General features: G+C 39.9%; 1 protein-coding gene across 11 annotated transcripts in view; it reads right to left on the bottom strand.

Moving 5' to 3' along the window:
• Nucleotides 1-1,925: 1,925 nt before the first annotated feature.
• CEP170 (centrosomal protein 170) overlaps nucleotides 1,926-14,907 on the bottom strand; it is a 127,136-nt gene continuing 114,154 nt past the window's right edge. For all 11 annotated transcript variants that reach the window (XM_089529814.1, XM_089529816.1, XM_089529819.1 and 8 more), the window contains 2 exons: nucleotides 12,882-12,933; nucleotides 1,926-4,137 (listed from right to left, as the gene is read on the bottom strand). In XM_089529814.1, coding sequence (XP_089385940.1) covers nucleotides 3,851-4,137; nucleotides 12,882-12,933 — 339 coding nt within the window. In that variant the 3' untranslated portion in view covers nucleotides 1,926-3,850. The remainder of the gene's footprint in view (nucleotides 4,138-12,881; nucleotides 12,934-14,907) is intronic.

Below are 14,907 nucleotides of genomic sequence, written 5' to 3'. Positions count from 1 at the left end.
CATAGCCTGATCCTATAGGCTTTTACTTGTGAGACACAAAACTGCTACCTGCACTGCTAAAGCAATGAAAGAATAATTGCCTAGCTTTGTATTAACAACAAAATCAAAATAATAAATAATGGCACACATATTAATTGGGGAACTGTGCCATTTTTCTAAGATGCTAGAGGAAGACAAACACCAGATATGGTACATGCTGTATTTCTTCCATTTCCAGGGACAGGAATATACAGGTAAGCAAAATTTCTACATCATATGTCATACAAATAACATTAAAAGTGATTCATCAACCATTTCCTTTCTATTCTCTGTATAATACTGTATTGAGAAGTCAGTGCTGAGAGTCCAGCTGAGCATCCTCTCATTATTTCTAACACAATCATAAGACATGTTTTGTGCTGATATTTGTAATGGACAAGAGCTGAAAATGACGAACCTAAGGTTTGGCCACTCAAGCCTGCATCTCCAAAACACAGGCATGGCTCATAATGGGTTTTCTTTCTGGTGTGGCCAGGTCTCATTACCACCACTTTCTTGCTATCCTTGAAATGACTCTTAAGTAAAGAAGCAGGGAAAGTTTCACTCCTTCAAGACCAGGGAGGATGTTCATAGGGAGGAGCCAATTATAATGGAAAACTTGAGGAATTAAGTCCCCTAGGACTCTTGCCTCAAATGACTGACCTGTGAGTCACTCAAAAGCCTATTTCCCAAACTCCACAGGAAAAAAAAAACAAAAACCAATGCTGTCTGAATATTCAGGCTTTAATGAGATTACTGCTGAAACACATCTGTTTTGGCAAAGTGGAAGTTTTGGGAAAGTGGGATCAGTGGGGAAGACCTTTGAGCACAGCAGTATTGCACATTCCCATAGCCAGAACAATCCAATCCTGAGTTTTCTAAGAAAACTCAGAAATACAGAGCTCATGAAATATTTTCATCTACACTTATGCAATAAACAAGATCTTAGAAAAGCTATGTGTTGGCTGGGGGATTCTGGGCGTCGCGGGCCAAAAGGTTGCCCAAATTACTAAATTTTAGTCTGTGCCCATACTGAACTACACTCTTACCTCGGGATACGAATGCGCCGGGATACGAAATTTTCGGGTTACGAAAAAAAAAAAATAAAAAATATTTCCGGGTTACGAAGGTTATTCCGGGTTACGAATAACCTTTTGGTGCTTTTCGGCGCTATTTCGCACCAAATCGCGGCTTCTCTCCATTAGCGCCTATGGCTTTCTCGGCTTACGAAGACTTCCGGGTTACGAAAATGGCGGCGGAACGGATTAATTTCGTAACCCGAGGTAAGAGTGTATTTTGTTTTGCCCTATAACATGTTGTCCATTTCACTGGCAATCGCAACTACATAATGGCTGGAATCCAGAGAATTCTGAGCAGAGTTCTGCTTACAGAAGGGGTTCCCCACCTCCTCCTACTTTGTGCAGCTCTTTGCAGCCCTAAAAAAGAACTCAAAGGTTTGAGGGACAGTTTTGAATATTTGGCAGCTTGCCACAGGTTTGTTTGGGAGGAATCAGTAGAAATTCAGAAATTCACACAACACACTACATGTTTGCCAGTAGTTAAACAAAATTTTAGCCGGCCCAATATAATCCGTCCACAGGAAGGAATGCATTTGTTTACATGCAAGTGTAATTACTGCCTGGACATTATTTTTAACATTTACAGATCTCTATAGGAACACCTATTATACAAGGAAGTGGTTTATTGCTCTTTGCACACATTGTCCAAAATTCAGCAAAACTGACTTTCAGACATAAACACACAGTACACTGTGGAAATATCTTTCCTTGATAATTGAACTTGATTCAAAACACATCATGAACATTTAGTAGTTCACACAGTTAATCACACAGGTATATTGAATTATTGTATAAAGTTCCAGAAACACTTTATTTAAAAATGGAGCTGTAAATGCTTGTAACAACATACATAATATATGTAACAAAAAATAAATAAGGAGTATGCATCCATACAAATAACAACATTGTAAATGCAAACATTTATTACAGAACATAAAAAGGTGTAAACATCTGAAAAAATGCATAAAGACCTGTGTGAAGAGCCTAAATGTTTATTTTTTCCATAACTATTTCCTATTTTCCCATACCTGCATGTTTGTGGTTGTTCTCTTAAGTGATGAAATAAAGGAAAGAATGACAATGGCCAAAATCTTGTCACTGTCCTCCATGTATTTTGTCATAATCTGTTTAAACTTTGACAACATCTGTAAACAAGTGTTTTCCAGACCTCTGTTAACAGAGAGTGGGATACAGAGTTTGATAAGAGGCAGTTTTTAATTTTAAAACAAAAAGATTAAATCCAATATACAACAGGATAATTCTGGGGTTTCTTTTATTTTTATATCTCTACAAAAAGTGTTTCTGTATATTTAGTTGGTCAAACTTTGTCATGACTTCCAAAATCCTGTACAGTTTAAAAATGTACAGGAAAAAAGTATTTTTAAACAAGTGACACATAAGATTATTGCTGAAATATTAAAGATTATTTCATAAACGCTTCAAAGTTGTATTTGTAACCATTATAGACTGATGCAAAAACATAGGAAAATTCCAGTTATTAGTAGCATTTAACAGAAGACCTTGAAATTACAGTGTTCTGGAAATACAAGGTTATCTTTTATTATTATTTCCAAATGTTAAAGTTATTGGGACAACTTTAAAGATAAAATAGGCTTATATGAGATATTTTAATAGCTTTGCTGTTACGCAGGATAAGCAAAAGGCCTATGTTAGCAGTTTTCGTCCAGTAATTTTTATAAACATATAAGACAGTCTCACTAGAGGGTCTACAGGAAAACATGAACAGTTTGTATGCCTGGAGTCAGCCTATTGGCCAGATTATTACTACTCTATCTCCAAATCTTCTGAAGAAAATTTTACAACTCATGATCATCTCAAGGAGCACTCATAAATGTATTTGTTTGACCTTGGTGACAAAGCATGAGAAGGGATTTCAGGTAATAAATGCACATAGCTATACATTTAAACTGGTTTCATTGTTCCAAACATCTGGACAGAAACAATAAGACGTTTAATTTTCATCAACATCAAAAAAGACATATTGAACAGGATCAGCAAGGGCTAAATGGATTATTTTCAGAAGCAGACTCACATGCCATTTTGACTATGCTTTTTCCCCTCCAGGTAAACTGTGGCCACTTTTCTGAGTACAGAGTCATCTGCCCCTATTGATACTGATATGTTCACCTTTCACTCCCAGCAAATTTTTAGTGCAAACATAATATTTGAGCTCTGTATACCCCAAGGCAATTTACATAGCAATCAAATTGTATATATCACGATAGTTTGAAATTTTCGGTATGCAAGAATGAACATACAGTACTGTGAAGCCTGCTTTTTTTCCTATTGTTGTGTCATGGTATTCAAATGTACTATATCCTAATTTAGGTACCTCTTCTCAGAATCAAATTTACACATTCAATAATTTCTGGGAATTTCTGGTGATCAGTAATACAGTTACAGTCACCTTGGTACAGGAGACCTAGAAATTTTAATAACGTCGGACTTTCATCTGTTTGCAAGCTGATTTGACAAATTAAACCATGGAGGAAAAGATTCAAAGTGCTTGTCAAACCCATAAAATACCACATGCTGATTTCTATGTTGGTACCAATGTTTACTTAATGAGTCAAGTGGAGTGTGTGATATCCAAAACATCACAATTAAGTAGCTGGTATAAAAAAACAACTGCATTTTTACCAAGCTTTTTCTTTTTTTACTCTGAATGATGCTATGACTCTCATTGAATTTTGCACATTCAATCAATACTAAAGGTACTCATATTATTTATGTCATTCACGCAAAGTTGGATCTTCCTCTTCTCCATCTGGATTGAACCTATTAAAATGTATACTGAAATCATGCTCAGATCCTACATTGCCAAGTTCTCTTGAAGCAGAGGCAATGACTGGTCGGACAGCCCTTGCCTCTGGTTGACAGTTTGGCTGCAACTGAGGTTGGGCACTTTGAGAAACAGGACTGGACTTCTGCTTAGGTTGAGCTACTTGAACAGAGGCAGCGAATCCCAAATTACTCAGAGCATCCAATGTTCCATCAGGGTCAATCATTGAATTTATCACTGAACAAAGAGAGAAAAATGTTGGCAAAACATCAGTTTCCTTATTTGTTAAGAATTGCACTAGTATTAACTACTTTAACTACTTTTTAATTCTTTCTTCTTGAAATGTTCCTCAGCATTTTCTCAATGCCCCCGTATTTTTCAACATTCCCTTTGTGAAGAGCATCATAACACATCTGCTAATTTTTTCAGTCTCTAAATCAATCTTTTCTTTTATACAGTTTCAATAAGAATTACCAAGGAACAACTGAAGAACAAACGTAGTGGGGTCCTCATGTCTGCCAATACCAAATTACATTTCACTGAGTCCCTGCCATCTAGCTGTCTGAGAGCATGAAAATTGTGTTGTACTAGAAGAAGTTGCCACCTCAGTGAGAAAGCAAGTCTACAAGCACAATGAAGCAATTAATTTTTGCATAGCTTCTCTTTAGTCAATTTTAAGGGAATCACTGAAAGGCCTAGACGGACTTATGAATTGCATCTGTTTTCCAACATCTGTCTGTACCAACAAGAAATACTAACAATACTCTGACTTGCATAACAGTTGTTGTTCTTGTTCTTGTTACATTCATTTTTATCCCAACTTTCTCCCAATAATGGAACTAAAGGAGGTTAACAACATTTTACATTTTAAAAACACTACAAAAGTTAAAGGAAAGTATAAAATATACAATTAAACAATTATATATAAATATTTTTGTGGGTTTTTTGGGCTATGTGGCCATGTTCTAGAAGAGTTTCTTCCTGACGTTTTGCCAGCATCTGTGGCTGGCATCTTCAGAGATTATATATAATTATATATAAAAATAATTAAAATATTTAAATGCATTAAGAACAATGAAACCATATACAGATTCTTCAAAACCAGTGCCACAGCAGCCTCAACAGTTTGTAAAGTCCAGGTGGCACAAAATATTTTAACTTGCTGCTGGAAAAAGAGCAATGATGGGGTCAGCCTGGCCTCTCAGGAGTGAGTTCCAAAGTCTGGGAGCAGCCCCCCAAAAGACCCTCTCCTTTGTTACCACCAAACAGGCCTGAGAAGGTGGTGGGATAGAGAGCAGGGCATCTTCAGATGATTAAAACCCTAATGGGCTTGTACAGGGAGACATGGTCCTTCAAATAGCCTGGGCCTGAGCTGTGTAGGGCTTTATAAGACAAAACCAGCACTTTGAATTGTTCTCAGAAACAGGCTAGCAGCCAGTGAAGCTGTTGCTCCCTGTAGCCAGCCCCAGTTAACAACCTGAGTGCAGCTCTTTGGGCCAATTAAGGGCCCAAACAGACAGGCCAAAATAAAGCTGTTTCAGTCACTTTGGAAGTATGCTGTTTAAATGACACATGCATCTTAAGAGGCCAGAAGCTGCGTTAAAGACATTCTCCAGTCCTTAGGACTAGTAGCTTTGGCATGGCATCCGGCCTCTTAGGACCCATGTAGCATTTAAACAGCATACCTCCCAAGTGACCTGAAGCAACTTTATTTTGGCTTGTCTGTTAAGGCCCTAAGTTTCTGAGCACTTTTCAAAGGCAGCCACACATACAGCATATTACAATAATGCAAATGGAACGTAACCAAGACATGTACAACTGTGGCCAGATCTGACTTCTCAACTAATGCAGGTTCATTTGCATCATACTTTCCCTTTGGTTTCACAGAAATAATCTTTACCTGTCTATTTAGCACAAAATGAAAACCAAAATGTTTCTACTTAGATGCCTGCCTTTTTCCCAGCTTGCAATTCAAAGCAGCTTATACCAAATTTTAAAAACACAGTTACCAATTCACAAAATACAAAAGTTAAAATAACATCAAAAATTTAAACCAGATTAAAACTTACATCATTAAACACGCATATGTGCACACCCACACCCACACAATGACCTGGTGAATTAACACGTATAACATTATTTACTGTTTTTAAACTAAATCATTACTTTAAATAATTAAATAATTAAAGAAGCTATATATGTTCTGTTTGTCTCTTCTTCTTTCAGTGGCCAGATTCTGTCTAAATAAGATACCAGTGCTCTGCAGCCTTCTGATTTTGGGGATGAGGCCAAAAGCTACAAAAATACAGAAAATAACACTTGAAAAAAGACTATATATCTTGGATATGGGTGCTAGTGTATATGCAATGGGTACCTTCTGGGAATGAGATGTTAATTCCCTCTCCCCATTCAGCAATCTTATTTGTAAATGAGTACAAGGTACATGTAGCCCCATTCATAAACTGCATCTACCCAAGGGCTCTGTAGCAATAAGTGTGGCCCCTTAACCTCCAGAGGTTGCTCACCTCTGCTGGAGGGTATAGAAAGAGAAAAGCAGGGCATGTGAAAATATTACAGGAGTGCTGTCTTACAAATCTTGAGGATGTTTCATAGGTCTTGAGATTAAAGGTATGCAGAATTATTTCATACAAACATTTACATTAGAATGATAAAATCATAAGCAGGTATAAGTTTTTGTTTAGGACATCTTCAACAGATTTAAGAACCACAGGAATCTGAGCTAACAACTTCTGTCTAAGGATCCTGCTCATGCCAGCTGAGGAAACAGTGGAAATGTTTATAGGAAGAAACAGAGTCAGATGTAATTCATTCAAATACATCTATGCCAATTAACAAACAAACAAAGCTGAATTAACATTTAGCTTGGCTCATTTACAAGTTAGCTATCAGAGCATAATGTCCATAGAGGCAGAAGACTGTCATTCATGATTTAAAAACAAAAACAACCCCTTAAAAACACAAATGTAGGCAGGCCAACTGACTGGGATGCAAACTGAGAGGTGGTACTTACTGTGAATGTTCATTCTTGGATGAACAATCTACATACAGTTGGGTTCTTCCTGTGTGCCTGCAGATGAAGCAGGAGTCCAAAGCCCAAGTTCTTTTCTGTTATTTTTGTTGACTCCCCTCCCTTTGTTTCATTTTCTTTATCAACCTTGTCTTCTTGTTCAGACAACCCTGAAGGGACAGCATGGAGCCGCCCTTGTTTCAGCTGGATCGGGACCGCGGCAACCACATGCCACTGCCCTGATCCAGCCTTTCCAGGGCGTGAGAAGGAGTGCCGTGGCTATACGGCACTCCTTTGGTGCTGTGTCATATGGACGCAGTGCCAGAGGAGAACTGTGACACTGTGCACCATGTGGAGTGGTGTGTGGTGCCATGGTGCCCTGGGGGCGGAGCTGGGGTGTATATCATGGAGACGCTACGCCCCGACTCCGCCCCCCAGTTGGCCCAAAGTGCCGGCTTGTGCAGGGCCTTAGACACCTGTTTATGTGCGTACCCTATTTTAATAACCTTTGCTTGTTCCATTTTTTTATTTTTTTAATCTTATTTATTTTGCAGCCAGTGTGGGAGGGAATGGATTGCACCTTAGGCCTACCGAAGATGGAACATTCTGGAATGCATAGAGAGTGAGAGTTCAGTACTTACTGTGAATGCTCAATCTTCAACAGGTCTGAGCTGCAATCCATTTCCTCCCAAGCCTCTTCTACCCAAGCAGGCACAGCTTGGGTATCCAAGCCTCCTCTATCTGAGTGAGCACAGCTGCCTTCCACTTCATCACTGACTGCAGGATTGTTTGCACAAAGACTGCATGCTCATACTTGTATTTATCTAATTTATAATATCATATCTAATTTCATCACAGACATCCTCCAGAGGAGCTGATAAAACATAGGTAGCACTAGTTGATAAAAATTGGGTTGGATGTAGCCATACATTTTAGGGCCTTGGCACTTTTTCATACTTTCAACCAATAGACTTGGGGTGGTGGGTGCAGATGATGTGTGCCCGTGGACTGACTGGAAGCCGCTCATCTAAAGCGGCTTGAAGCCACCAGAAAAAGGAGTGTGGAAAAAGCTCCTTTCAGGTGGCCTATTTGGTACCACTGCGGTGTCAGCCTGCTGTCAGAGTTCCTGGCTGATTGGCAGGGCCAGAACAGCCAGAGGCTGCTCCAAGCTGCCAACCTGCTTCACCCCTAAGAAAACTACCTTAAATGTTAGCAGACTGAAAGAGGACTGAAACTGTGGACTTGTTAATCTGTTCAGCACTAACTTTAAGTTCCTTGTTGGGAACCTATGCAAGGTAGGGGGAGCTCAGAAGGTTGCACCGCTCAAAAACCTTTTAGCATGAAGATGTGTAGATAAGGCACAATCATCTGGATTTATTACTGTGCACAATACTACTACCTATCTATTAAAGGTATTTCTTTGCCCCTACTTGTAAAAATCTTAACACATAGCTGACTTGTACTTCATGTAATTGTATTTCATGAGACTGACATCAATCAAGGAAGGCTTTCCATGACATGTCATAAATCCTTTGAATGGATGATTTCCTTGATGCCAAAATTGTATTCACAACACAGTCAGAATACCCTTGATGACTCAGTTACTGCCTCTCAATATCCACGTGCTCAGTCATAACCAACTTGGGTTGTGGTGAGGTAGATCTGGTGTGCTTGGCAGATGCCAATATTTTTTAATAGACATCTGAACCAGAAGTGGAAACCAAAAGTGTCTTGGCCAAAATGGTGTTTTAACATCACTGTAGTCTTTTCCAAACATCTTTGTTAGCACTCTTTATATCATTGGTATTGACAGGAAAACAAATAGTATGCCTGATTGCCATGATGTCACTAAGATGTCATGCTTCTTTACACTTCCACTTCCATCTAATGAAAAAATATTATTTTAATATGAAATTCCTTTTAGAGGTGAATAAATTCACTTGGAATGGGATGTAGCATATGTCTAATTGTTGAAAAACGTCCTGATTGAGAGACCCTTCTCCCTGCTGAATATTGTGCCTGCTCAAGTAATTTGCTTTCACATTCAGTGAACCTTTCAAATAAACATATGTAATTGACTTCACTGTATTCTCTTCCCGCTGGAGGAGTCAGTCTGCCTCCTGATCAGAAGAACTAACCTCCTCATTTGCAGATGTATGATTTTACAAACATGTTGTCTGTTGAAATCTGAATGCTCCTGTCTTTTCTGCTGTAAGCAAACACCAGCAGTGCCAGTCTCATTGCCTTCCCTTCTAAATAATTTATGTTGTATGTTAACTCCAATCCAGTCCATGCCCCTTGGATGGATGGGCCCTTGCAGTGAATTCCCAGCCAGAGAGACTCGCACCTGTTGTGATCACAATTGTTTTGGTGGTGTGAAAAGTACACCTCTGTCCAAGCATTTCTGCTTGATCCATGAGCCTAATTCTTTCCCTAGAGTTATAGGTAAGCATACTGTATAGCAACAATTATTAGCTATTACAAATCAATATGGTCTCAAAACTTGCAGTAACATTCTTATATGCAGTCTTACTCAGGAAACATCTGTATAGGGTGCCACCATTGTTATGCCCTTGTCACAGGCTAGGGTTGAGGCACATGTGGGTGGAGCACCCTCAGCCAATCCCTAGCACATGACGAGAGCACCCAATAGTCCCGTCTGTACCGGGCCTATGTATGCCCCTAAATGTGTCTTGACTGAAGATAACTCTTCTTTAAATTCAATAGAAAATCATACTTTTGAAGCGCTTCTATAGTACAGGGCACCTTTGCCTTATGCAGGGATCTGTTCTGGACCCCATCGCGTAAGGCAGGTTCCATGTGTGTTTCAGCCCCATTGAAACTAATGGGGCTTGCGCATGCAGTGAGGCACAGCGCACACACCACAGGCATGCCCACCATTGATTCTTTGTCACACAGCTTTCAAAGTAAGATGAAAGCCACATATGGCATGCCCCTGTATGACGCAGGCGTGCTGTATTCCTCAAGTTGCTTTCCATTTTGTCCCTGCATCCCCCTTTCAGTAGTATGTCATCCATATATGGGAATATTTGAACTCTGTTGTTTGAGGTGTGCCACCAATGGGGCCAACACCTTGATAAAAACCCAGAGTCCTGACACAAGACTGAAGAGAAGAACCTTGGATTGATAATACAAGCTTCAGAAGTGGGACCTCAATTACCTCCTGCAAATTGGATGTATCAGAATGCACAAGTATGCTTCTTTGAAATCAATTACAACTATCCAACTGCTTTCCTGCAAATTTTCTCTGACACTTTGGAATGTCATCAGTTTGAATCTCAGATACTGTAGCAAAGTATTAAAATATCTGAGATCCAAAACTGGTCTGGAAGATACATTGTTTTTGAATACTGTAAAAAGGCTTGCACATACCCATTTGAATCTCTTGAGAATGGAGTACCATCGCTACAACCCCAATCTGCAGAAGGTGGTCTGTTTCTTTTTCTTACAATTTTTTATTCTATCATGTCTTTTTTGGTACCACTGATGGAAGGTATCTGCCTCTCGGTTTCTGGATAAACAACCCTGGGTGACAACCTGATTTAACCTGTTGTTGCCTGTGTCCTTAGTCAACTGAAATGCAAAAGCCTTCCAACTGCTGTAATTGTTTTTTTTCTGTCAATATTACTGGCCTGCAAGAAGTCTGATCTGCCCCACTGTGATCTTCTAAACCTAGCCCCACTTTGTCTTGCATTACCTCGACCTCCTTGAAAGGTATAATAGTTGTTTCTGTATAACTTCCTTTCTGATTTCTTTCTTTGGATTGTAGTCCTAACTTTTTTTCTTATCCCTACTCTCCACTTTACAAATGGGCTGTTTCGTACGTACTCCATACGTACTAGGGTTGCTTGGGGGTGTCTTTTTTAGACCCCCCAACCCTGGTATGTACAGAGTACGTACAAAATGGCGGCACCCTGTCCACATGGGTGCCGCCATTACGACGTCATGGCTGCACCACCTCCAAATGGAGCGGCATGGACATGACGTCCTGGTGCCACAGAAGGACGCCTGTGGTGCCCTTTCTGCAGCGCCAGAAGGAGCTCCATTTTGGAGCTCCTTCTTGGTTTTGTGTCGCTGGCGCAGCCTTTACACGGCTGCGCCAGTGACACAAAGGAGAAAGGGGTCTAGTGGCCCCTTTCTCCCTTTCCTCGATGTGTTGGGGTGTCCTTGGGGCTTGAAGCCCCAAGGACATCCCTTTCCAGGTCACGGGGAAGCAGCCTTTTGCTGCTTCCCCGTGGCCTGGAAAAGCAGCAGATCGGGGCCTCAGGGCTGCCGCTGTGGCAGCTGAGGCCCCGATCCATCGGGGAAAGGGGCGGGTACAGGCCGCCCCAAAGGGGCGATCTGCAAACCGCCAACATCTCTAAGACTGTCACTCCAAATTGTAAATGTCCTGTGAATGGCATGTATGCTAAACGTGACCTTGATTTTTGTTTAGCCTCCCAGTGAGCAGAGGCTTTAAGCAAAGGCCGGATGGCCATCTGTCAGGGATGCTTTGATTTGGATTTCCTGCATGGCAGGGGGTTGGACTGGATGGCTCTTGTGGTCTCTTCCAACTCTATGATTCTATGATGGAACCAGACAGACCTTCTGGTTAGCGCAGTGGCTGTAATGCCTCTTACTGCAAAAGCAGCTACGTTGTGTCCTGTATCTGCTACAAACAGCAGGACCATCTGTATCCTTTTACTACCTTGTACGAGGAACTCATACTAATGTTCTAGGATTCAAGACTTTGTTGTTCTCTAAGACACATAGAGGCAGCAATTGTAGAATGTAAGGACAGCTTTGAGGCTTCACAAGCCTTTTTCAACCCTGCCTCTGTTCTACACTCATCCATCACCACCATGGTGGTATCACCTTCCCTAGGGATTACTGCATGAGAAATCAGTGCTGAAATTGGACCACCCACTAGTGTGCCAGATAATCCATAACCTTCTTTATATTTGTACAGAGCTTCTGGCTGTTTTCCAATAATATATTTATGTTTAATGGGGCCTCCCAGTCCAGATCTATCAGCTCTTTAATCATATCTAGTAGTGGAATCCCTGGAATCTTTAGTACTGATGCTACTCTGTTGCCTGTGTCTCTGATCATTTTCTGGCTGAATGACATTTGGATTGGCAACTAAATCTAAAGTGTGCAGAACTTTTTTCAAACTATGTCTATATAGCTTCCAACAATCTACAATCTTTCTCCATTTCAATCTTGGAAGACTCCTCTTTTTCACTGTAATTGATTCTCCAGCCTCTCCAAACTTTTGTGAGTTCTCTTATGAATCTGACTCCAATATCTAAATGTCTAAATGTTTAGATTTCTCATGTGGTGAAAAGTCCCACAAGGACTTCTTCCTTTTCCTGGTCATAAAAACACGTTAAATAACTAGTAATTTGCTGCCCTCATGAGAGAGCCAAAATCTGCTGGCTGAGTTGGCTGTGGCTGCTTCACTCTGCCTAACAGTATGGTTGTCCCTCAAACCAGCTGAGTTATTTTGTTTTGTTTTGTTTTTGTTTTTTAAAAGCAAGTCTACTCTGGCAGAAGCAATGTGAGAGCCATCTGGCCTGCCTAGTTGACACTATTTCAGGAAGTTCTAGAATCATGCTTCTTCCACAGCAATAACATATGGAGTTGGGGAGAACCTTCCAACCTATGCAGTCATCTATTGGAAGAGACACTGTGTTTGTATAGTGAAGACAAGAGCATAGAAAGCGACCTGCTTTATTTTTTAAGGCCAAAACTTGGGAAAAGAAAGAGAATGTCTTAAAATTGGACAATGTTTTCATTCTTCCTCTGTCCTGATTCCTACTATCAACCTACTATAATTTAAATTGCAATTAAAAATATAAAAAATCTAAAAATTAATTTAAAAACATGACTGACTCTGTTGATTGCTATTCTGACAGCTCTTTTAGCAACATATGTTAAAATCATTAAGTACCTTGCAGCTGTTTTTCAACTCTCTTCAGTTCTTGCAATATAGATGATATTTCCTGGAGGAACACAATTGTAAATTTTATTTGTTTCCATTAAGAAAATTCTATTAAGAAACATTTTACATATGATAAATACTATCTATTGTTTGCTTAAATAAAAGAAATACACGATAAATACACCCAAGAGAAAAGAGATGTCTTTTTAAAAAAATTACACAAAAGGTGTATTTATCTTTATAGGAAAAATTCAAAGGGTTTAAATTAATATTCTTTCACAGAGGCAGACAGCCACATGCCTTCCACAGTTTTTGAACTACAACTTCCACAGTCCCTGACTATTGGCCATGCTGATTCAGTCATACTGGAGTTGTAGTAAAAAAAAAAAAAAAAAAAGTTTAGAGAGCTTCATTTTGCCTATCCTGGTTTAACTATTTATTTTGGAGAAATCACATGGCATTTGAAGAAATTTAATCTCCGTGCAAGCAAGTCAAGATAAAAGCTTAAACTTCCCCAGGTTTTTTTTTAACTTAAAAATCAACAGGGTCCTAAATTACATCAGAGTTCTGCTACTGGAAGGAAGAGTTAGCAATTCCTCTTTGTATTACTGACTCACCCACCACCCTTCCAGCACACGATCCCAACAAAATTCAAGGCTTCCTGTTTCCCTCATTTTAACTTGGCACATGGAACTGTGAGGTCCATGGTCTGCCCTAAGGATTTTTGTGGTCTATAGGCTTCCCTCACCTACCCCAAAATCTCCTGGATCTCCCCATAGGCACTTTTGTGGCATTTTCTGTACCACACAAACCTATAATCCTATGGAACCTGGACATGGCAGCCAAAAGTGACTTCTGTTTGTGATGTTCAGCTAAAAATGGTACTCTGCATTACTTCCCCAATCTAATGGATCCTACAGCTGATGCTGATTATGCATCTTTCACATTTTATCCAAACTGCCACCCATATATTGATAACCCCTTTCCCTGCTGTTATCGGTAGTTCTAAATTAGGGGGAAGCACATACTTTGTGACTGAACACTGGCTTTGGGAAGTCTGTTTGATATTCAATGTAACACAGCTGTGGAAACTGCTGCCCAAGTTAGGGTTATATCTGTGGTTCAATGTGGTCTGTAGCAGTGACGTCACTAGGACTGGTATCACTTGGTGCAGTAACTCATGATGTCACCCCATCCATTGAACTCCTCCCATACTTCATCATATAGAAACCTTAGTAATGTTTTTTGTACTGAAGTTGCTCATAAATCATAATTCCTTTATACTACGAAATAAAGCAGTTGTGAAATGAACAACTAGCAAAATTAAAATTTTACCTTTATAGTACAATATCATAAGCACTGCCTAAATGTATTTACATTTACATAGTTTCATGTGGTTAAAGTGAAAATTTGGTAAGATTTGATGTTTCTAAAGATTAAAAAAAACCCTCAGGCCTCTCCTTTTCTCTGCCTATTGAGCCTCACCCCAATCATGCATTCTCTTCTGCTGAGCCCTGGGGTTTTGAATATACAGTTGTCCCTCCATATTTGCTAGGGTTAGGGGAACAAGACCCCCGTGAATATGGAAAAACCGCAAATAACAAAAACACTGTTTTTACCTGAGAGGACACCTCTCTAGGAATCTCTAGGTCCTCCAGTGCAACTCTGTGGTCAATGTCCAACATACACTGACCATAGAATGGCACTGGAGTAGCTACAAATGGTCTTTCAGTGCAACTTTTAGTTAAAGTTGACCACAGAGTTGCACTGGAGGACCTAGACAGTCCTAGAGAGAACATATTAATGAAATCTGTGAATAATCAAATCCGCAAATATCAAAGCCGCAAATATGGAGGGATGACTGTAGTTGAATACCAGAGCCCATTTCCCTCCTTAGGGTATTCACTCAGTGCAGTCTGCACCTTCTAGTGACACCCCTGTTCTATACTATATAAATGGTCATAGTTATCCAGATGGTTATCTACAATCAGCCCTTCCCTTATGTGGGGGATCTGTTTCGGATCCCCCCCCCCGC

This window comes from Sceloporus occidentalis, unplaced genomic scaffold (genome assembly GCF_023333645.1).
Source record: "Sceloporus occidentalis isolate IW3139 unplaced genomic scaffold, rSceOcc1.0.p SCAF_6, whole genome shotgun sequence".
Classification (NCBI taxonomy): Eukaryota; Metazoa; Chordata; class Lepidosauria; order Squamata; family Phrynosomatidae; genus Sceloporus; species Sceloporus occidentalis.
The sequence above is the reverse complement of the archived record's forward strand: the minus strand, read 5'-3'. Positions and strand labels throughout refer to the sequence as shown.